At 46.8% G+C, this 24,970-nt stretch overlaps 1 protein-coding gene across 1 annotated transcript; it reads right to left on the reverse strand.

Moving 5' to 3' along the window:
- Nucleotides 1–960: 960 nt before the first annotated feature.
- timm50 (translocase of inner mitochondrial membrane 50 homolog) lies at nt 961–24,483 on the reverse strand (the record flags this gene model as incomplete). Its single annotated transcript, XM_083913422.1, has 11 exons — nt 961–1,583; nt 1,679–1,785; nt 2,377–2,533; nt 7,350–7,448; nt 8,929–9,033; nt 10,781–10,900; nt 12,649–12,707; nt 18,974–18,995; nt 20,491–20,522; nt 20,671–20,830; nt 24,271–24,483. 11 exons carry the CDS (start codon nt 24,481–24,483, stop codon nt 1,485–1,487), a joined length of 1,173 nt encoding a protein of 390 aa, XP_083769548.1. The 3' UTR covers nt 961–1,484.
- Nucleotides 24,484–24,970: the final 487 nt, after the last annotated feature.

Raw genomic sequence — 24,970 nt, forward strand, 5'->3', positions numbered from 1 at the left:
TCGCAACAACAAAAAATAAGTCCAGCAGTGGGGTTGCCAGGTTGGTCAGACCCGGCCCAGTAGCTCCAGGAGACCGGAGTCTGTTTGAGCCTGTTTGAACCCGTCCCCTCCAGAAAACCACAGCATCAAAACAAGGATTAGAGGAGTTTGACTGACAGTTAGCGTTAGCCGTTAGCGTTAGCCGTTCCAGCTAAGTGCAGATGAAAGTGATGTTAGCATCCAGGAGCAGTGTAGCCATGTGGGCGTGCGTTTGAATGGCGTTCCTCTCCTTTCTCTCAGTCCATGGAGTGAATGCTCGGCCTATAGTGACTCTGGTTGTTGCCCGTCTCCGCTCACTCAGCTGCTGGGACAAAGAACGCCCCCTTCACTGAGGCTCCCAAGCAGCTGCAGGATTGGCTAACTCCATTTCACCCAGTGCCAGCCTACAGTAGCTGCACCCAACAACAGACAACCCTGGCAACCAGCAACGCCCAACGCTATTGGCTGCTACCATGGAAACAGAACGGGACAGAAAGTCAAACATTTAAAATATTCATTCAGACTAAATATGGTTTTTACTTTGATTCTGTTTCCCTCAAAACGCCCGCGGGTGGATTATTTCTAACCGCCATCGTACCGGTCGCAGTCAAATAGAACGACATACTTGACATCACACGACCCGATTGATGATAACACGTTGGGGTCGGCGACGCCTGCCGTCTGTCGTCCACGATGAATCAAGCGCCATTAAGTGTTCGAGGCCGATTACGGAAAAGCGTAACGGGACGAATCAGGAAAAGGATCCTTTAAACTAATAAAACTAAAAGACGAGGAGACTTTAATTCTTCGTTTCAGCAGCGTTTCCTGTCTTCACTGTGGCCCCAAGGCCGCTGCGTCGACCCGTCCTCGTCCTCGCCACCGGCGCCGGACGGCCTGACATATTAAATAAACTCTTAAGAACGCTATTTACTGTTTATCTTTATTTCTTATAAACAATGTTCATTATTTGAACAGGGTCTCCAGCAGCCCGTCAGACACACACAGAGGAATAGAAAATAAAATTAAATACACATTCTGAAGGCGTGGTAACGGGACAGAGCGCCGCCGATCTCAGGTCAGATCCTGTGAGAGGGGCGGGGCCGACCACAGCTGGAGTGGCGGCCGCGGCGCTGATCTCAGACCAGCCTCCGAACCGCCTGAGTTCATCCTGACCTGGATCCTCTGTCTCTTGTTTTTATTTCTTTTTGTTGTTGTTGTTGTTTTAAACCAATCGGCAGCTTGATACGCATCCGGATGACCAAAGGGAGGGGGCCGCCGCCGCCCCGCCTCCAAAACAACAGGAAGTGCCTCTCTCATTGGTGCAGAGGTCGACCAATGTCCCGGCACCGCAGACCCGCTCGCTGAGACGGGAGCCGCTCAGCCGCAGTGACGCAGGTCTCCCCCTCCCCTCCACGCAGATGGCGAGCCGGGCTGCGATTGGTGGAAGTGTGAGAGGGGGGCGGGGCTCACTGCTGTTTGGAGCGCCAGAACCGCGAGGCGATGGAGCCGAGGGACAGCCCCTGCTTCTTCTGCTGCGAGAGCTCGGCCAGACGCTGCTCCTCCTCCTGACGGACAGACGGACGGAGGGAGAGGCCGTGAGACGACGACAAACAACAACAACAAACAAACGTCAGGACTAAACAAGCGTTTCTGCTCCGACCTGCGCCAGCTGAGCCTGACGGCGTTTGAAGGCCTCGATGGGGTCGTCCTCCAGAGCGTAGTTCTCCAACACCGAGCGCACGTCGTCCACGCCACTCAGAGCGATGGCTGCGGAGAGGAAGAGAGGAGGAAGAGGAGAGGAAGAGGAGGAGAGGAAGAGGAGAGGAGGAGAGGAGAAGAGAGGGAGAGAAGAGAGGAAGAGGAGGAGAGGAAGAGGAGGAGAGAAGAGAGGAAGAGGAGGAGGAGAGGAGAAGAGAGGGAGAGAAGAGAGGAAGAGGAGGAGAGGAAGAGGAGAGGAGAGGAGGAGAGGAGAAGAGAGGGAGAGAAGAGAGGAAGAGGAGAGGAAGAGGAGGAGAGGAAGAGGAGGAGAGAGGAAGAGGAAGAGAGGAAGAACAGGAGAGGAGGAGAGGCGAGAGAGAGATGAGAAAGAGAGGAGGAGAGAGGAGAGCGGAAAAGAGGAGGAGGAGAAGAAGAGAGGCGAGAGAGAGGAAGAGAGGAGGAGGAGAAGAAGAGAGGAGGAGAGAGAGGAAGAGAAAGAAGAGAGGAGGAGAGAGGGGAGATGAATAAATATAATTAATAAAAAATAAACAAACAATAATAAAAAAATACAATAATAATTTTACTACTACTAATAAGTCTCCTGTGTGTCTAGTCTCCTGAGCAGAGGCAGGGCCCTGAACGCCTCGTGTGGCGTCTTACTCTTGAGGAAGTTGGCGAGGTCGTAGAGCGTCCGGTCCTCAGAGTTCCCGTCCCACTTCTTCAGAGCCATGCCGTTAAAGGGCTGCAGGCTGAACGCCTCCCGCTTACAGTCCACCACGATCACCTTACTGGTGTCCCTGTTGAGACACGACACGTCCTGCACACACACACACACACACACACACACACACACACACACACACACACACACACACAACACTTTGTTTTAATCCCTCCTCCTCACACACAGAAGCTGCTGTTGACCTTTTTAAGGCCTAATCAAATACTTTATTATCTTATTAAGCCTCAATATTCAAATTAACACACACACACACACACACACACACACACAAACTTTCTCTGGTAGCCCCAGCTGGTGACTATTAGTGTGTGTGAGACAGATGGAGAGGGACGCTGCTCGTTGTCTCTATCACCACGCTCATCTGCTGCCCAGCCCCCCAAAGTGTGTCTGAGTGTGTGTGTGTGTGTGTGTGTGTGTGTGTGTGTGTGTGTGTGTGTGTATCTGCAGCAGTTTCACACGTCTTAAGCATCACAGCGGTGTGAACCTTTCACCCCCTGATGTATAAAAGAGCTGGATACACTCGTGAATAACCATGAAAGCGTGATATTCTCTGAAACACGCCATAAAAACATGGACGCTGTGAGCTCTGGTCCGACGGCGAGCGGGACGTACACGTACAAAAGAAGTGGACACTGAAGTTGGAGGTGGAGCGTTTACAGTGACAGTAACGTGGTCATGCTCTGTCACAGGTTCAGTCAGTAACCGGGTTGGTGCGAGGCGGTTCAAGTAACGCCTCCTCCGGTACAGCAGGTGGCGCTCTGCCAACGTTCAGCTGGACTGAATAGGTCTTTCTGAAACGGGTCTCCTTGGTAACGTGACCTTAGTCTCCATAGTGACGTCCTCAGTGGTTTAAATGTAAAACTTGTGTGTTTGCTGTTGTTTTTGGCGCCGTAAATGTCTTTAAATGGACGTAAAATGACGATTTATAAATGCAAAATAACTATAACATGACTATAAATATAAGCAAAATGACTAAAAATGGACATAAATGACTATAAATAGATGAAAATAAGTATAAGTAGATGTAAAATAACTATAAATAGTTGCAAAATGTCTTAAAATATACATAAAATGACTCAAAATGGACATCAAATAACTATAAATAGATGCAAAATGACTAAAAATGGACATAAAATGACTGAATAGATGTAAAATAATTATAAATAGCTGGTTCAGGATTAGGCACCGGCTCTGAACCGGCCCTCTAAAGGGGTACACGAGGAGACGCCGCTGCCCTGAGCAAGATGGCCGCCACGTTGACGTATCGCTCCAATGAAATGCAACGTAAATGCGACATCTACGCATATACCTGTGTGTGTATACCTGTGTGTGCATGTACCTGTGAGTGTATACTTGTGTAGACACACCTGCGTGCGTTGACGGGAGTCGCTGAGTCACAACAGTTGTATTTTCTCGAACAACGAGCGTAAACACGAGAGTTTGACCTCCTGACGGTGGACTCTGCGCGGAGAGCCGGCCCGAGTGATAGAAAACAAGTACGTCCGGAGGAGGACAGTTAATCCGACAGCCAACAGACAATAAGACGTCTGCCGCTCAGATGCAGGGCAGCAAACAATGGCTGCGTGTTGGTTTATGAGAGGGTCAACACAGAGAGGCTCAGGGGGAATTAATGCTGTCACAGCGTTTCTCAAACAATATCAGACAAAAGAGAATAAAACAAGTGGGAGAAGATCCTCAAAGCGCGGACGTCTCTACACACTGAGTCCCCCACAGGCGTCTGCACGTGCTCAGTAGGGTCTAACGGCCCCTCCCACTCCAGGTGGGGTCAGGCGTCTGCACGTGCTCAGTAGGGTCTAACGGCCCCTCCCACTCCAGGTGGGGTCAGGCGTCTGCACGTGCTCAGTAGGGTCTAACGACCCCTCCCACTCCAGGTGGGGTCAGGCGTCTGCACATGCTCAGTAGGGTCTAACGGCCCCTCCCACTCCAGGTGGGGTCAGGCGTCTGCACATGCTCAGTAGGGTCTAACGGCCCCTCCCACTCCAGGTGGGGTCACGCGTCTGCACATGCTCAGTAGGTTCTAACGGCCCCTCCCACTCCAGGTGGGGTCACAGGTCTGCACATGCTCAGTAGGGTCTAACGGCCCCTCCCACTCCAGGTGGGGTCACGCGTCTGCACATGCTCAGTAGGGTCTAACGGCCCCTCCCACTCCAGGTGGGGTCACGCGTCTGCACATGCTCAGTAGGGTCTAACGGCCCCTCCCACTCCAGGTGGGGTCACGCGTCTGCACGTGCTCAGTGGGTTCTAACGGCCCCTCCCACTCCAGGTGGGGTCACGCGTCTGCACATGCTCAGTAGGGTCTAACGGCCCCTCCCACTCCAGGTGGGGTCACGCGTCTGCACGTGCTCAGTGGGTTCTAACGGCCCCTCCCACTCCAGGTGGGGTCACGCGTCTGCACGTGCTCAGTAGGTTCTAACGGCCCCTCCCACTTTGCTGCGTTGGTTTTTGACCCGGAAAGAGAAAAGATCAGGAAGCAACAACACAAGTTTGACCTTTAAACCACTGAGGACGTCACCGTGGAGACCAACGTCACATGGAGACCAACGTCACCACGGAGACCAATGTCACCATGGAGACCAACGCCCCTACCAAGAAGACCCGTTTCTGTCCTCGTTCGTTCCTAAAGTCGTCCGTGTTCTCCGTGATTTTGACAAAAGGTCGGCGTGAAGAGAAGGACGCGCTCAGACCAGAGCTCCGCAGTTACTTCCACTTTCTTCCACGCTCATGTGGACGAGGAGAACGTTAGCTGTGTAGCCGCCATGCTAACATTAATGCCGTCGTCATAGAAACAAAACCTAGGGGCGGAGCTACGAGTGCATTCAAACTAACTAAATCAGTCTGTGTATAAACGTCTTCTCGTGTCTCGTTATGAAGGAAAAACACATATTTGGTTCATTTTCATGGAGCCCCCAAACGTCTTTACACACTGCTGCTTATATTTATAATCATTTTATAGTTATTTTTCATCTATTCAGTCATTTTATGTCCATGTTTAGTCATTTTCTGTATATTATAAGACATTTAGCATCTATTTATTATCATTTTACGTCCATTTAAAGACATTTATGGCGCCAAAACAACAGCAACAAGAAGTTTTACCTTTAAATTAGAGATGCACTGATCGACACTCGTGTGAACGAGGAGAGCCGGAAAAACTCCGGTTACTGCCGTGCATGGAAGCGGGCGGTAGTTTGTCGACAGCTTGTTGTTAGCTGTGTAGCCGCCATGCTAACAAAGTCGTCGTCATAGAAACAAAACCTAGGGGCGGAGCTACGAGTGCATTCAAACTAATTAAATCAGTCTGTGTATAAACATCATCTCGTGTCCCGTTATGAAGATAAACACATATTTGGTTCATTTTCATGGATCCCCCAAACGTCTTTACGCGCTCGACATAAACAACGTGTGCCCCTTGGGTGGGGGGCGGGGGTGGTGTTAGCATCAAGCCTTGACACAGATTAGGCTTAAGTGCATTTGACAGTGTTTGGATTATAATCTCACAGACGGCAGAAAATGCGCATCCACAAAACAACATTTCCTGACTTTCCCTCGACACACGCAGCGTTCGAACTCTCCCTCGGCGTGTGGGGCATTCATAACTCTCTCTTAGCATCTGTTGCATCCACCGGCTGTCTTGGCGTTATGGAGATGAGATGATAAGTGTGTCTTCCTCCTGGGAAGTAGGTTAACCAGCTCCTTACAACCTCCAGACTGCCCGTCAATAAAGAGAAAAACCCCACAGATGACAGTTGGAGGGAGACAGAAGGAGAAGAGGAGGGAGGGGAGGAACACGAAGGAGGGAGCAGAAGGAATGAGAGGGAAGGAAGAGGAAGGAAGGAGGGTGAGAGAGGAAGGAAGAGGGGAGGAGGCTGGAGGTTAATGAGGCCTGAGAGGGGAGGAGGGAGGTCTATTGTGAGGAGGAGAAATCAATGTCTGCAGCAGAAGGCGGCTCTGCAGAGAGGACGCGGGGGTTCACGCCGCCGGCCCGTGTGTTTACAGGTGTTTCCTCGAGTCTCAGATGTGGATTCATGAGGAAAACTAGCGAAGCTGCTGTTTGAGACGAATCCTCTGGAGGAATGTGAGTGAAGTTTGGACGATATCATCACGCAACGACGTGTTAATGTTGGTAAAAGTCCATCGCTGTGTGTATCAGCAGGTCAAAGGAGTGTTTTAGCGCGCTACGTCAACCAGAGAGGGAAAAAGCTCAATGCTAACACGTTAAAAATTAGCATCGCAGCCTCACCCTCACAAGGACTAACTAACATAGGCTAGTTAGCATCAGTGCTACAACCAAATGCTTTGACCGTTAGATGTTACTGTTTATTTGTATCATTGTTTTGGATTTACAATAAAAATGTAATTTAAAAAAAGTTATCTAGCTCCATGCTAACACACAATGGGAATTACAGTTAACAGGCTAATGGAAATTAGCATCGCAAAAGTCTGTTAGCTTAATGCTAAACCATAATGGGGATTAACAGTAACAAGCTAATCGAAAGTAGCATCACAGAAGTCTGCTAGCTCAATGCTAAAGCTAATGGGTATTATCATAAACAAGCTAATGGAAATGAACATTGCAAAAGTCCATTAGCTTAATGCTAAAACATAATGGACATTACCATCAACAAGCTAATTAGAAGTAGCATCACAGAAGTCTGTTAGCTTAATGCTAAAGCTAATGGGGATTAACATTAACAAGCTAATGGAAAGTAGCATTGTGTGTTCAATTCCAGGCAAAATAACCCCAATTGTTTGAGAAAACATGTTTTAGTGCTAATATTTGTCTTCACACACACGCACGCACAAATACCCACGCACACACACCCACACACACAGACACACACAGACACACACACACACACACACACCGTACCTTTACATGGTGCCCCTCCATGTAGTGTGTTGCGTCCCTGAAGAGACGATACATGACGAAACCCTGAGGGTCGATGCTGTCGATCAGAGGATACGCCGTCTGCACACACACACACACACACAAAAACACACACACACACACACACACAAAAACACACACACACACAGAAAATCAGCCATAACACACTTTAACCCACACACCTGGAATCACGAAGCGTTTTACAGTTTTGACTTAAAGTCTCTTTATTTCTGTTCCTGTAGCAAACTAAGTTCAACTCAACAGAGTCGTGTTCACTTGCTGCTGATGAAAACTAAAACATTTCCTGATTTCACCGCTAATTCAAAATAAAAGCATTTAAATAACAATTTAAAGTTTCTTCTAGTCAGACAAGTTAGTTATAGGAGTACTTTTATTAATGATTTCTGGCTGTAAAAAAGTAAAAAAAGTGTCTCTATATTCGTCTATACGTCTGTTCAGTCTGACGTAACACCCTTTCAAAATAAGATTTCCGGGTCCAAACGCTCCGTTGAAACAAAACAGAAACAACGTCCGAGCATGTGAACGATCAGGATCAGCTCTTTTTCATCCAGAAGAAAGAGGTCAAAGGTCAATTACGTCGTTTTTAAAGAACAAAAAGATAACACGGCACTGTAGCGTTGGAGAAATACGAGGCTCGGACAGGAAATCATATTTTGAAAGGGTGTTACGCAGCATCTGTTGACGCCTCAGTATGACGCGTTTACCTCAACACGTCTAGAGGGTCTTTACTAACATCTCCCCCAGAAAAGAAGGGAAAGAGCAGAGGAACAAACACTGAGACAGCGTCCACTTTCTCAATGGTTCTTGAGACGTGAGCTAGCCGTGGCTCAGACACTCACGCATCTCAGGACGGGTTTGACTGTGTGTGTGTGTGTGTGTGTGTGTGTGTGTGTGTGTGTGTGTGTGTGTGTGTGTGTGTGTGTGTGTGTGTGTGTGTGTGTGTGTGTGTGTGTTTGGCCCTCAGACGAGTGTAAACATGTCGAGACACAAACTGAACAGAGCGGAGAGACGACTGACGACTCTGTTAGCATCTCAAAGGCCAGAGCAGAAACAGCAGCAGGACTGTGACCACGAGTAAACAACAACATCAACAACAACAACCAACTGCTATTCATTTGGAATCTTCTGACACAAAACGTGTGTTTCTACAATGAAACAAACAGGATTTAACGTGTTGATGAGTGAACGGGCTAGGCTAGCAGTCCCCCCTGTTTCCAGTCTTTGTGCTAAGCTAAGCTAAGCTAAGCTAACAGGCTCCAGCTTGGACGTTTGTAATAAAACTTGTGTGTGATTAAAGTCAGTTTGACCTCCAGCGACTCTAAAGTTACAGCACAGACAGCTCATCAGACTGTTTTTTGTTATTGAAACGACTCAAACGGTGACTCTCAGACGGCGTTCTGCTCCTGACGACGGTAAACGACAGCGAGGCGGCTGATCTGAGCCCATCAGCATGACAGTGAAGCCTCTGAGGGCGTATTTAGTGATAAACACAGGCATTAGTGAGTGAGTGTGTGTGTGTGTGTGTGTGTGTGTGTCTCACCATGCCGGTCTCTGCGGTGAAGATGACGATCTCATAGAGCGGTGCGAGCTGCTGGAACAGGTAGTCGATGCCCGGTCGCTTCTTAAACCGCCAACCTGTCGACAACTGGAGCCAAAAAAAAGAAAAGACAACTGTCAAAGCTGCAAAGGACCGGGAATATCTGATCAATGTGTCTTTTTGTGGTGGTTTTCCATCTATTTTTAGTCATTTTGCATCTTTTTGTGGTGGTTTTGCATCTATTTTTAGTCATTTTGCATCTTTTTGTGCTGGTTTTGCATCTATTTTAAGTCATTTTGCATCTTTTGTGGTGGTTTTGCATCTATTTTTAGTCATTTTGCATCTTTTTGTGGTGGTTTTGCATCTATTTTTAGTCATTTCGCATCTTTTTGTGGTGGTTTTGCATCTATTTTTAGTCATTTTGCATCTTTTTGTGGTGGTTTTGCATCTATTTTTAGTCATTTTGCATCTTTTTGTGGTGGTTTTGCATCTATTTTTACTCATTTTGCATCTTTTTGTGCTGGTTTTGCATCTATTTTTACTCATTTTGCATCTTTTTGTGCTGGTTTTGCATCTATTTTTACTCATTTTGCATCTTTTTGTGCTGGTTTTGCATCTATTTTTACTCATTTTGCATCTTTTACATTTTGTCTAGACACAAAACATATTGTAAAACAACTATGTACAACACTTCTGTGTCATATCAAGTAAACAGATCAAAAATATGGATGTTTTTGCATAGTTATCCGACAGTTACAGCAGTTACTGTGTGTGTGTGTGTGTGTGTGTGTGTGCGTGAGTGCGTGAGTGCGTTCGTGTTTCTGTGACAGGAGGAAAGGTGAAGCTACTCGTGTGTGTTTTCTGTTTGAACAAGCGGCAGGTGTCGAGTTACAGCTGCTGCACACCTGTCAGGTAGGTGAACCGTGTGTGTGTGTGTGTGTGTGTGTGTGTGTGTGCGTGTGTGTGTGTGTGTGTGTCGACAGGTGGTGGGACACACCTCCTACACACTCTCCGTATCCTCCACCTGTCCAAGAAAACCATTAACACTTAACTTCACCTGAACTCCTTTCGTTTCGTTTCAGAGAACCCGTGTAAATAGCGACGCCGGTGGCCGTTACGTGAACTGCAGTCACTCTCTCACCTGCTGACGCTGTTAAATGAACCAGAATCCACAACGCTAGCTCGCTTTAAACGCCACGAGGCAGCCCGGGACAGATTCATGCAGCCCAGACACAGAAAATCCACGGCTCAAAATCAAAATCTAATCACAATCGAGCCGTCGTTTCCTCTTTTATTCTGGATTTCTTTTAAATGTGGTGGAGAGAAATGAGTTAAACCATCCCAGGTTATATTTTATACACAACTGTACCATGGGAAGACGGAATGGAGGCGGCCTGTGAGAGGGAAAAGGAGAGGTACGCTGGGCTGGCGGCTTTGTGCGTCCCAGCAGGGGGGACAGCTCCAACCTTCCCAGTGGAAGTCGGGTGCAGAGGCTTCACCGGTGCCTCCACCCAGCAGCTCCTGAGGACTTTTGGGGGCACTGGCTCCGCACTCAGGACGGCTCTAAGAGCGAGCGGAAGAAGAGAGCTTCTGGATCTGGCTCAGAGGAAAGGACAAGGCACGGGGAAGGCAAGGATCCTGGGGTTGGACGTCCCTGCTGCTGCTCCACCACCCAGAGATGCTCCGGGGATAATGGAGCGACACATCTGAGAAGAGCAGCTCACGGCTGATGACCGTGCAGCCAACCCGACCTATTCAGCACTGTTGGAGGTGCGTCATGCAGGTATAGTTACCTGTGCTTCAGTCTTATACCGAACAAGAGTGTGTGTGTGTGTGTGTGTGTGAGGCGACGTACCGACCACTCCGGGTGCAGCAGGACGTCGGTGAGCTCCAGCACCAGAGTGTACGGAGGCTGGTAGTACGGCTCCTTCAGCGGGTCGGGCAGAAGCTTCGGGCTCGTCGGCTCGATGATCATCTGGAGGTGACATCACACACACACACACACACACACACACGCACACACACAAACAAACATACACACACACAAATTAATCAAAAGGAACCACAAACCTAGCGTTGAAAGCTTTGCTGTTGGTGTTTTTCTTCTTTACTTTAATAAAAAGAATTTCATTCAGACATCAAATGTGTTATTTAGGGCGCCCTCCCACTGTGCCACCGTCCCGTGCCCCGTGCTTTAGGGTCCTTGTCCCCCCCTCCAGGCCCGTTTGTACTCACACTACCTGGGCCTCGGAGAATGCTTCTTGCTGCCTATACGTCATCACGCCGTAACACGTCACACGCATTGATGACGTCATGGCGATGCGTGGCTTTGTTTCCAGATCTTTCCGTAGACCTCAGAGTTTTTGTGCGTCTTGTCGACTGTTTTTGAATCTTTTCATCGACCAAATCTGCAGTAAACACTCCACCTCCGCATCACACCAACGTGAACCTTTCACCGCCATTGTTTGAAATGTCCGCGCATGGTCCCTCCTTCTTTTTTCTACGTCCCAACAGACGCACAGGAAATGACCTCAGAACCTCCGTAGGCCTCGTGCTCGTACACGTGCGCACGCTCGTGCTCGTACACGTGCAAACGTGCTTTACTAAAGCCCACCTCTCCCAAACGGGCCGTGGACAGCAAGCGTGCCGCTCCTAGACGTGGTACGGTTGCACTCACACTGGTGACACTTTACCCATGAAGCGTGCTGGGGCACGGTACGGAGGCACAGTGGGAGTGCGACCATGAGGCCAAAACCAAGAGAAAGTTACGTCACAGTGAAGAAAAGCAGCCAATCCTCGCGTTTGAGAAGCTGTAACTAGAACATATTCCTCCTGTTTATGTTTTAAAAACCTTAAATGATTCATGTAACATCTGAACCGTTACTGATTAAATCTCTGTGGATCGATTCATCAGCTCATTATTTCAGCGCTGCTCTCAGGCCTCGGACTTCCCGGTACAAAAAGCAGCAAAAGAAAACAAAGTGAAACGTGTGTTCGGAGAGAATTAGAGTTTGAAGATGTAAAAGCTTAAAAACAGGAACACACACTTTAATCTCTTCAGCGTAAACAGAGATGGTTTGAGTCAGACGTGACGGTGGGGGGAGCAGGAGTCACATCAGGGTTTTTCTGCAGCACGCCGTGTTAAAAACATTTCTAATGTGTTAACTGCGGAGATTTCACACCGGGCATGTCCCTTGTTCCTGTTTGGGCTTTTCAGCAGATTTTTCCCTGAACAGAAAGTATCTCTCAGATTTAAGTATCGACCAGGACCCTGGGAAGTTTTTCACATGGGCCGACTTCCTCATCTCTGAAAGGTGTTTTTGAAACACGTCAGCGGTGAAAAACTGAAAGAGACAAAGTGGCTCCGAGCCACAGCAGGATCAAAGAAAACACGTGAATGTGAAACAGAACCACCACGAAAAGATGCAAAATCTATGACCAAATTCAGGCTTATCTTTTTTTGTGATGAAAAGATTCAAAAACAGGCGACAAGACGCACAAAAACTCCGAGGTCTACGGAAAGATCTGGAAACAAAGCCACGCATCGCCATGACGTCATCAATGCGTGTGACGTGTTACGGCGTGATGACGTATAGGCAGCAAGAAGCATTCTCCGAGGCCCAGGTAGTGTGAGTACAAACGGGGCTGGAGGGGGGGACAAGGACCCTAAAGCACGGGACGGAGGCACAGTGGGAGGGCTCTCTTAGACTCAGTCTGACTCACCTGTCTGTAGTCCTGGAAGTATTTGAAGGTTCTTTTCAACTGCTGGAGGACGGGAGGATCTGAGAGGAAACAACACAGAAAGAAAACTGGTCAAGAGACGTTTAAGAGAGTCTCAAGGAAAACAAGAAATAAATAAGTAAATAAATCAAACAATGAGATGAATCATAAATAAAATGTAGACTTTTAGACATTTTTCTCTCAATCTTCCGACTTTATTTCTCAAAATGTGACATTAAATGTGGACGACACGTCCGGAAAAATTGAAATAAATGAGAATCTCAGTTGCACGGGGGAGCGGTAACCATGGTAACACCGTTCCCCAGCAGCTCTACTAGCTTCATTTCATCTGCAGGTCGACTGTGTCGCGTTAGTAAAGTTAGATATTCATATATTTAGTTTTAGGAAGTGACATAAAATGACTCACGGCGTAGGAACCCTGAGTGAAAGTGGACACGCTGTGATTGGTCGGGAGGACGCCGCGACGCTTTAGATGAGAACGGATCAATGAAGGCGAGACACGACCCGCTGATGGCGGCGCCGATAAGACGAGCTAGCCGAGTCCTGCTAATGACACCTCCAGCTGTCAACGTGGTAATGACTAATAATAATAAAGACTCTGGTTCCCACGGGGCCGCGGGCTCATTACTGCAAACAGGAGCGCAATAGCACACACACACACACACACACACACACACACACACACACTCTGACACACACGTGGGCATGCATCCCTCTCTCTAAACACACACGCCGAAGCTAGCATGCTCTGCTCCCAGGGGACTCAATACCCCAGAGTTCATAGCAGCGTGCTGAAGCAGGAAGCAGAAGCCATCTGCCACAGTCCTGCTGTGATGACGCGCTGACGCCTCCACGTGTGTGTGTGTGTGTGTGTCTCTTTTGTCAAAATCTTCCAACATTACACCGTGCTCTGGCGACATGGAAGAAGGATATAACGCCTCAACCAGTTTGCACCGGACGCCACATAACGAGATGACGTCATTACGAACGTAACGGGAGGGAGGGAGGCGCGGTGTGGACGCTGACGTTGCCCGATGCGCTCCCAGGGTCTGAGCAGCGAGAGGTGCGCCTCCAAGATTTCGAACCATGCGGAAGGAGTTCTTTGCAACGACTGGCGAGCTTCACGACCGGACGCTTCTGCAGGCTGAGAGCGCACTTCTGTGACAGCGAGGTGGAGCCACTTCAGTATGAACGACTCGGAGTTTGCCGGGGCGGTGCTAGCCTTCTCACAATCATCCAACTTTTTATCTCAACATATTACGATATTTTTCTCACAATCTTCCGACTTCCTTATAAAACATGAGGCCGTAATGTTTCTAACGGCAGGTTACCGCGGTTACCGTGCAAACTGACCACATGTAGAGCGAACTCTTTGCGTTATGGAGGAGTTTAGAGGATCGAGGGCGATCGCTTGTTCATTTACACCCAGATTTTCTATACTGGGACACTTGTTTTGAAGTGGGGGTGATATGAAGAGGATGTTACACACACACACACACACACACACACACACAAACACACACACGGGTGCTCACACACACACACGCACACACTGGTGCACAGTGTAAGCGTGGCTGGTGAGTAAACTCTCCCCTGGGAAGTCAACCAAACACACCCTATAATGGGAAAACCGAGCGTGTGTGTGTGTGTGTGCAGTGTTTTCCTCTGCGGTGTGTGTGTGTGTGTGTGTGTGTGCAGTGTGTGTGTGTCTGTGTGTGTGTGTGTGTGCAGTGTTGTCCTCTGCGGTGTGTGTTTGGAGGGGGACAGATTAAGCTTTTATTATGTTAATTAAAGGGGGGAGGAGGAGAGGAGGGGGAGGACGGGGGGAGGGGAGCCCCAGATTGGATGATGGGAGGATGAACAGGACGACAGGTCGGAGGAATGTTTGTCATCCTGAGCGGAGGAAGCTGAACATGATTCATATTCATGTTCACTCTTTCACGGCGTCAGAAGCTCTTAATTATCAAAGTCTGAGGATTTTAGACTCAACCGTCGTGAGCGTTGAGTCAAATCTGTCCAACGTTCCTCATATAAGGAGTCCGTCAGCGCCTACGTCTGTATCTTTACGTACTGTGGCGTCAATTCCTGGAGTATCTTCAAATACTTCGTGTGTTTTAGAAGAGGAACAGAAGAGGACGAGGAGAGGGAAGAAGGAGAAGAGGAGGAAAAACATGAGGAGTAAGAGGAGAAGGATAGAGGGAACGAGGGGTGAAGAAAGAGGTGAAGATGGAGGTGTGGAGAGATGGATGGAGGGGCCTCCGACCCAAACAAAAGCAGTGGTCAGGCTCAGCATCTGCTTCTCCTCCTCTTCCTCCACCTCCTCCTCCCTCCATCGTTTGTTTTCGTCCCGGTGACAAACGCCGGGGAGCGCCCGTTTGCGTGTTGGGTCCGTTTGCGTGTCGCGTCGTTTGTGTTTGTTGCGCCCCGTTCTGTTTGCGTGTTGTGTCCGTTTGCGTGTTGCCCCTGTTTGTGTGTCGCGCCCCGTTATGTTTGCGTGTCGCGCCCCGTTCTGTTTGCGTGTCGTGTCCGTTTGCGCGTTGCCCCTGTTTGTGTGTTGCGCCCCGTTGTGTTTGCGTGTTGCGCCCTGCTCTGTTTGCGTGTCGCGCCCTGCTCTGTTTGCGCGTCGCGCCCGTTTGTGTGTTGGGTCCGTTTGCGTGTTGAGCCTAGTTCTGTTTGTGTGTTGCGCCTGTTTGCATGTTGCGCCTTAAAATGTTTTTTCCTCAAAGTAACGTAACCACGGTGACGACAAAATCAGCACATCAACAACATCACCAGTGTAAAAGAAGAAAGAGAGAAAACACACAGAAGAGTGTGACAGATGATTGTTGGCTGTGTGTGTGTGTGTGTGTGTGTGTGTGTGCGTGCGTGCGTGTATGTGTTCAGACGAGGCGTCATTCCCCGGTTGCTATGGTATCCGACGCTCCTCTGCATCAAGCCCATGAATGCCGCCACTTGGCACGCGACAAACAGAGTCTGTAGCCCAACAAGTCCCACAGGACCCATCCCTCCGTCCATCCCTCCATCATCCTCCCCTCCGCCCACCGTCTGCTGCTCCCAGAGGAGGAGGAGGGACGGAGGGACGGAGGAGGAGAAAATGAAGGAGATGAAGGAGCAGATTATCCGTCTCCCAGAGGGGCTGTGAACTCTTACCCCGGTCCCTAAGCTGGCGGGGGAATAATTGGCCCTGAGGTCAACGTGCAGAGCGGCGTTTAGATCTGAACCGCGGACACGTCAGCGCACAATCACCACAAATCACTATCAGTCATCGCCGCTCCGTCAGAGCCACGTGGGGACATCGTACGCTGACATCATGACCATGTGACTATCAAACATTATCAGGAATCAGAAAATGTCATGATATTACAAAGCAAAATGTTCGTTTACATCAAAGAAACACATTCTTTGTTTTGTTTTTTCTTTCATTTGAGGTGAAAAGTGAGAGAAACACACGACAAAGAGCGGGACTCGAACCCTCGATGCAGCAGTGACAAATCAACCGTTACACCTGCGGAGAATGGCGGCCATGTTGGCGTTCGCCTTCGGTTTTATTACACATTTGCGCCCTCTGTCGGCTTTCGTTTGTGCTTTCAGTGATGAGCACGGTGAAGGCATTCAAAGGTCTTTTTTAACCACTAATGCTGCTGAAAATAACAGCAAACCTCTGCAGCAGCACCTCTCTCTGTGTGTGTGTGTGTGTGTGTGTGTGTGTGTGTGTGTGTGTGTGTGTGTGTGTGTGTCAGAATGAACTAAAGTGCAGGAGGTTGGTGTGTAACGGTGTTTACTGATGCCTGAAACCGTCCATACTGTGTGTGTGTGTGTGTGTGTGTGTGTGTGTGTGTGTGAGGGACAGAACCCTCCTGTTGAATGAATTGATCGCCTGCTGATATCAATAATCTCTTCGTCAATACTCGGTGCTCCCAGAGGCCCCAGTCGCGCCGCCGCCCACGTCCCCTCCTTCTGTTCATCCATCATTCTGTGCATCCGCCCGTCCCCTCCTGGACGTGTGCAAGCGTGTCCTCATTCACTAAACTTAACCGTCTCCTTTAGTCGTCTAAACTTAACCGTCTCCTTTAGAGACTAAACTTAACCGTCACCTTTAGAGACTAAACTTAACCGTCTCCTTTAGAGACTAAACTTAACCGTCTCCTTTAGAGACTAAACTTAACCGTCTCCTTTAGAGACTAAACTTAACCGTCTCCTTTAGTGTCTAAACTTAACCGTCTCCTTTAGAGACTAAACTTAACCGTCACCTTTAGTGTCTTAACTTAACCGTCTCCTTTAGTGACTAAACTTAACCGTCTCCTTTAGAGACTAAACTTAACCGTCTCCTTTAGTCGTCTAAACTTAACCGTCTCCTTTAGTGGTCTAAACTGGCTCTGGAGGACGCAGACAGATGGACAGACGGTCGTAAAGTTACAGACACAGACGGAGGACGGAGAGCTGGAGGTTTGTATTCAGGAGAGGCCAAACTGGACCTCAGGGAGCGTTTTAGGGCGGATGCGTTCAGGAGGAGGCGGCAGACACAGGCCGGGGTTATTGATGAAGTGACGCACAAAAACTCCGAGGTCTACGGAAAGATCTGGAAACAAAGCCACGCATCGCCATGACGTCATCAATGCGTGTGACGTGTTACGCCGTGATGACGTATAGGCAGCAAGAAGCATTCTCCGAGGCCCAGGTAGTGTGAGTACAAACGGGCCTGGAGGGGGGACAAGGACCCTAAAGCACGGGGCACGGGACGGAGGCACAGTGGGAGGGGGGCCTTAGTGGTTAAAGAAGACCTTTGAATGCCTTCATCGTGCTGCCCAGAGCTAATCACTGTTAGCCACTCGCAGGATGTCTCCGTTAATAGTTGTTACAGGAAATTGGTAAAGCGCCTTTCTAGTCGTCTGACTGCTCACCACTTGTCACATTCACATCTTCAGACCATCTCATCTAATCATTCACACAATTCGGGTCCAGTGTCTTGCCAAAGGACCCTTCGACATGCGTACCGGGGGGAGCTGGGGATCGAACCACCTTTCTCTTGAATGGAGGACGACCCACTCTCCACTGATCCACATCCGCACACACTGGTCCGTCAGTAGGAACACATTTAGTGGTTCTCTGAGAGTGAAAATGCAGAGTACAGGCTCCGTATGTCGTCATTTTAGCCGCCTGAAGAGCGTGAGTGCCGAAAGAGACCGCAGGACGATTTTACACCGGAATCAAACTTTACGGATCTACGCGTGAACATTAACACGTCTCGTTATCGGGAAAGAGGCGACGCTCAGGTGGCGTTAGTCTCTGGAAAATCACCAGAATGCAAACAAAGCGTGTGTGTGTGTGTGTGTGTGTGTGTGTGTGTGTGTGTGTGTGTGTGTGTGTGTGTGTGTGTGTGTGTGTGTGTGTGTGTGTGTGTGTGTGTGTGTGTGGTCAGATGGTTGTTCAGAGGCGGGGGATGAATGATGGGACAGGGGCATATGGGCGGCTGCAGTTGGCAGTGCCACCGAGGCTCTGCGGAGCAATCCATCATTCAAACACACACACACCGACATCAACACACACACACTGTCATCAACACACACACACTGGTGTCGCTGCCAGGGAGTCAATAAAAACACACATGTTCTAATAAAAGACAGAGGAGGTCTCATCTGTGCAGGACACGCACGCACGCACGCACGCACGCACGCACGCACGCACGCACACGCACACATCTGTGCAGGACACACACACACACACACACACACGGTCTCATCTGTGCAGGACACACACTGGTGCGTGGGTACGAACACGTCTCCTGGTGCTTTAGAGTGAAAATGCAGATTACAGACTCTGTGTGTCGTCGTTTTAGTCTTTTTACAGAAACACAGTGAAAACAAACACGTTATTTTACTGAATATAAGTCGCAACGTTAACGCTTTAACGCAAAAACACGACAATATTTTACATTTTATAACAATATATATATACATATATGTAAAACTAACAGTATACAGTGTTTTCTTTATAGATTGATTTCAAAGTTTGCTTTAAATAAAAATGTTTTTCATGGACACAGTGAGGTCATTTAGATATAAACTAATTAAAACAATATATAATTGTGTTTTTACTTGGTAAATGTGGGAAATCATTGATGAAAATGGGTCTTTTTATATATTATATATTAATTTATGAAATAAATCAGAATCTTGAAGACGACAGAAGTGTTTTAGAAGGTTTGACATAAAATAATCAAATACAACACGTGTGACCCACGACTTTAAACATGAATAATAACAATAATAATAATAATAATAACAATGATAATAAAGTTCAGACTCACCTCTGTCGAACTCATCTGGAATCTGTCAGAGAGACAAAGAGAGAAGAGACACATTAAACATCTGAGCTCAAAACAGCTGTTTGATCATCAATGAATCATCATCAGGACGACCAGAGCGAGGTTGTGATTGTGACGATTTAAACACGAGACGCTTTCATACAAATAAACAACTGAAGGATTAATAAGTTATTATGAGAGAGAGAGAGAGAGAGGGAGAGGAAGAGAGAGAGAGAGAGAGAGAGAGAGAGGGGGAGAGAGGGAGAGAGAGAGAGAGAAGAAATGGAGGAGCAGACGCAGCTCTCCTCAGTGTTTGTCTCCACCCGGTGGTCAGGACACAGAGGTGCATGTGAAAGAACTCTGAACACAGACGATCAAAACGACAACAAACAAACAAACAAATAATAAACAAACAATAAATAAGCTAAATAAAAATAGATGCAAAACCAGCACAAAAAGATGCAAAATGACTAAAAATAGATGCTAAACCAGCACAAAAAGATGCAAAATGACTAAAAATAGATGCAAAACCACCACAAAAAGATGCAAAATGACTAAAAATAGATGCTAAACCAGCACAAAAAGATGCAAAATGACTAAAAATAGATGCAAAACCACCACAAAAAGATACAAAATGACTAAAAATTGATGCAAAACCACCACAAAAAGATGCAAAATGACTAAAAATAGATGCAAAACCAGCACAAAAAGATGCAAAATGACTAAAAATAGATGCAAAACCACCACAAAAAGATGCAAAATGACTAAAAATAGATGAAAAACCACCACAAAAAGATGCAAAACCACCACAAAAAGATGCTAAATGCCTAAAGAAACACATTTTCATGGTCATTGTGAGAACAGGATAATAAATAGAGGATAAAGAGTGAGAGTGGGAGGATGTTCGGGCTGCTCGGGGCTCGTCGGGGCTGGAAGTGGAGGTCGTCAGTGTGAGGAGGCGGGATGATGGCGCCCTTTGAAGTTTCAGAGCGGCGTGTGCTGCTGCAGCCTCCCAACAAAAGGGAGGCGAGATAAGTGTGCTCCTTCCTTTCCCGTGCCTCCCTCGTCTGCCCACGCTCACGCCTCCGGGCAGACGGGGGACACACTTCACACCTCACACAGCCGCCTGCCGAGTGTGTGTGAGGTGTGAAGTGTGTCCTTTTACAATAGGAAGAGCATCTCCTCCCCTGAGACGTGAGCAAAGCGCCGCCGCACATCAAAAAGGAAAAGCGATGGGAAAAACGTGACGTGCCGAAAGTGTGCCGACGCAACGGGAGCGTCCCCATTTGAGCCTGAGCGGTCTCCGTGCCGACCGCCAACACAAAGAGATGCAAAACCACTCAAAATAGATGCAAAATGACTAAAAATAGATGCAAAACCAGCACAAAAAGATGCAAAATGACTAAAAATAGATGCAAAACAATTACAAATGGACGTAAAATGACCACAAAGAAAACCGTCTAATAATAAGTGCATTGTGTGTGTGTGTGTGTGTGTGTGTGTGTGTCAGGAGCACTCACCATGTTTCCTTGCTCGTCCACTGAATTGGTGCCTGAGAAAAGAGAGAAACACAAAAACAAACATGAAGGAAACGTACTAGAGCGTCAGAAATAAACAGAGAGTGTGTGTGTGTGTGTGTGTGTGTGTGTGTGTGTGTGTGTGTGTGTGTGTGTGTGTGTGTGTGTGGTTCCCGTGCTCACCGAACAGGTAGACGACGCCGACCGCTCCGCCCAGCCCCATGAGCCCGGCCAGCCGCAGCACCATCTTCTTGGCGTAGGCGGTGTTCTCCTTCGTCTTCTTGTCCTCCGCATGTTCTCCCTCCTTCTCCCCCTCGCCTCCTTCAGGAGGAGGAGGCTGCCCCTGCACACACACACACACACACACACACAGTTTTAGATGTCTGTGCATGGTCCCTCCTTCTTTTTTCTACGTCCCAACAGGCGCACAGGAAATGACCTCAGAACCGCCGTAGGCCTCGTGCTCGTACACGTGCGCACGCTCGTGCTCGTACACGTGCAAACGTGCTTTACTAAAGCCCACCTCTCCCAAACGGGCCGTGGACGGCAAGCGTGCCGCTCCTAGACGCGGTACGGAAGGGCACGTGTTTGGGAACGGTACAGAGGCACAGTGTGAGTGCGCCCTAAAAATAGATGCAAAACCATTGTCAGAAATCAAATATCTAGGAGTTCAGCTAACGAAGGACACAAAAGTAGGCCAGCGCATGAATGTTAGAGTTAGTTAAATTCATGGGTCCAGAGAAATTTATCAATACGACGTCCGATTCATCTAAACAAGCAACACGATCACAGAAACAGCAGCAGGAGGACTAAAGTTATTGCTTTGGTTTGCAATATTGGAACTTTGGAAACAAACTGGCTGAAATCTTGGGTAAAAACCTAAAGCAGGAGGCTGCTGATGAGGGTTTCTGGGTGTGTTTGATAAGTGCAGGAGGACGGGGGGGGGGGGGCACAGTCTGTCCTGACCTTCACACCAAACAAACCTTGACTCTGTTCACATTCATCCAACAGCTGCTGCAGCTTTGTTCAGGGTGAACGTCTGCAGAGAGGAGATACTGATGCTAACTGTCTTAGCTAACCACAGGACCACAACACACAGGCTTTAACCACTTATTAAAATGACTGAAAGAGATTAAATCCACCTAAAAAAGATGCAAAATGACTAAAAAAAAAAGCAAAATCAACTAAATAGATGCAAAATGACTCAAAATAGATGCAAAACCACCACAAAAAGATTCCAAATGACTAAAAATAGATGCAAAACCACCACAAAAAGATGCAAAACAATCTGAAAAAGATACAAAATGACTGAAAAAAGATGCAAAATCAACAAAATAGATGCAAAACCATCACAAAAAGATGCAAAATGACTAAAAATAGATGCAAAAGCACCACAAAAAGATGCTAAATGACTAAAAATAGATGCAAAACCACCACAAAAAGATGCAAAATGACTAAAAAATTGATGCAAAACCACCACAAAAAGATGCAAAATGACTAAAAACAGATGCAAAACCACCACAGAATGATGCAAAATGACTAAAAATAGATGCAAAACCAGCACAAAAAGATGCAAAATGACTAAAAATAGATGCAAAACCACCACAAAAAGATGCAAAATGACTAAAAATAGATGCTAAATCACCTCAACATGATGCTAAACCCCCGGCAGAACTCGAACGCTGTGTCCTGACCTTCAAACCAAACACACCTTGACTCTGTCCACCTTCATCCAACAGCTGAGAGAAGGGGGAACTGATGCTAACTACATGCTAACTGTCTTAGCTAACCACAGGACCACAACACACGGGCTTTAACCGGTTATGTTGTCGGTAAAGGTGTTGACTGTGCTCCGGTAACACCCGGTAAACTGACAGGAGTTACAGAGAGACACTGAACTCACCGGTCCCGGTGAACTGACGCTGATGCTAACGTTAGCCGGCTAACCTGTTAGCTAACGTTAGCCGGCTAGCCTGTTAGCTAACGTTAGCCGGCTAACCTGTTAGCTTCCCAGTTCCCCGGTTCATTCATTCAGAGAAACACGGGAAAAGAAGCCGAGGTGTGCGGTTTGAGGGGCGGACAGTCACCGCGGCAGGTGGCGCGGACTCTCTGGATGAACGCGGGGCGTGTGTTCATGTTCACCGGGGTAAATATTCAGGTTTAAAGGAGCTTTTAGCAGCAACTGTCAACAGGAGAGGGCTCGGTTTGGTGCACGGAGGCAGCTCAGCCGGGCGGGGTTAAGGCCCACCAGCTAACCCCGCCAACATGCACGGATCAATAAACACATGAATGCATCAATGAATGTAGTATTAAATATATAAATGCATCAATAACTAAATAAATAAACACATGAATGCATAAACATATGTATTACATATAAAATGCATCAATAAATAAAGAATCAAATATATAAATGCATAAATAACTCAATAAATAAACACATAAATGCATCAATATATGTATTAAATGTATAAATGCATGAATACATATATATATATTCATTATATATTATGAATATATATATATAAATATATAATATATATTTATTCATGCATTTTTCTATTTAATGGGCATTTATTTATTCCAGCATGTATTCATGTATTCGTGTATTTAGTTGTGCATTTATTAATGTATTACAGCATTTATTTTCTGTATTTATTTACATATTTAGTTCTTATTGTTATTCATTTCTGCATTTGTTTTATTCCTGCATTTATGTAAACATTTATTTCTGCATCTAGTCATTTATTCCTTTATTCCTGTATTTATTTAAACATTTATTTCTGAATCATATTAATTCCTGTATGTATTTCAGCATATGTTTATTTATTAATACCTGTACGTCATCTCATCTTCAACCTCTTATCCGGGTCGCAGGGGCAGCAGCTTTAGCAGTCAATCGTACAATAAATACAATAATAGTCAATAAATACAATACCTGTATTTGTTTCGTAATTATATTAATTCCTGTCTTTATTCCTTAATTTGTTTATATATTTATTCCTGTATTTATTTACTCATTTATTTATGAATATATTAATTCCTGTATTTATTAATACATTTGTTTATATATTTATTCCTGTATGTATTTACTCATTTATCTCGTTATTGTACTAACTGCAGTCTTGATGTCTGCATTTGTTTATTTAATAATACCTGTATTTATGTCTGCATTTGTTTATTTATTAATACCTGTTTTTATTCCTGCATTTGTTTATTTATTAATACCTGTATTTATGTCTGCATTTATTCATTCCTATATTTATTGACTCATTTATTTATTTACACATTTATTTATTTATTAATAAATACCTGTATTTATTTCTGCATTTGTTAGTTTATGAATACCTGTATTTATTGACTCATTTATCTCGTAATTATATTGATTACAGTCTTTATGCCTGCATTTGTTTATTTATTAATACCTGTATTTATTTCTGCATTTGTTAGTTTATTAATACCTGTATTTATTTAGTCATTTATCTCGTTATTGTACTAATTCCAGTCTTGATGTCTGCATGTACCCAGACATGTCTTTCTTTATTTACATATTTATTAATACCTGTATGTATTTACTCGTTTATCTCGTTATTATATTAACTCCAGTCTTGATGTCTGCATGTCCCCAGCCCCGTCTCGGCCCCTCAGCCACGTCTCGGCCCCGTCTCGGCCCCTCAGCCCCGTCTCGCCCCTCAGCCCCGTCTCGGCCCCGTCAGCCCCGTCTCGCCCCCCTCAGCCCCGTCTCGCCCCCTCAGCCCCGGCCCTCACATCGAGCGCTCCCACCTGACTCTGCTGCTGCTGCTGGAGCCTCTCCTGGAGGATCGCCTGAGCCAGTCCGCCCGTCGCACCGCCCGCTGCCGGCGGCGGCTTGTCCGTGGAGAGTGTCCGGATAACGTCCACCAGAGCCGGGGAGGAGGCAGCCGCGGGCCCGCTCCGGAGCCTCAGGAGGCCCCGGCTCGCTCGCACACACATGGGGAACACGGAGGTGGCCGACATGTTGGAAGAGTCGCTGCTCTGCGCCGGCGGACGGACGTGAAAAGGACAAAGGCACCTGATTGGCTGAGAGGGAGTTTGAGTGACAGGCGGACGGAGCAGTCAGAGCAGCGATAGGCCATGTGGAGCCGGAGGGGGCGGGGTTTACATCGTCAGAGCCAATCAGAAGCGAGAATGAGTCTGACCTTCGGTTACGACACAAAACTGCCATGTTTTTTTTTTATGTTCCTGTTTTTTTATTATTCTTTATTTAATCAACAATTATTTTCAGACAAAAAACAAATAAACATGGAAATAGACAAGAACAGAAGACACGGTTACCATGACAACAACTACAAATACTACAGACAAATATCAATGGTTTATTTTATTTATTTTAATTGTTTTATTGTTTTTATTGTTTTTAATTTATTGTAAATTAATTGTCAATACAATCAAAATGTTAAAGTGATTCCTGTTTTTTTAAATTATATTTTATTTCAACAAAAAA

Source organism: Echiichthys vipera (genome assembly GCF_963691815.1).
Source record: "Echiichthys vipera genome assembly, chromosome: 5".
Lineage (NCBI taxonomy): Eukaryota > Metazoa > Chordata > Actinopteri > Perciformes > Trachinidae > Echiichthys > Echiichthys vipera.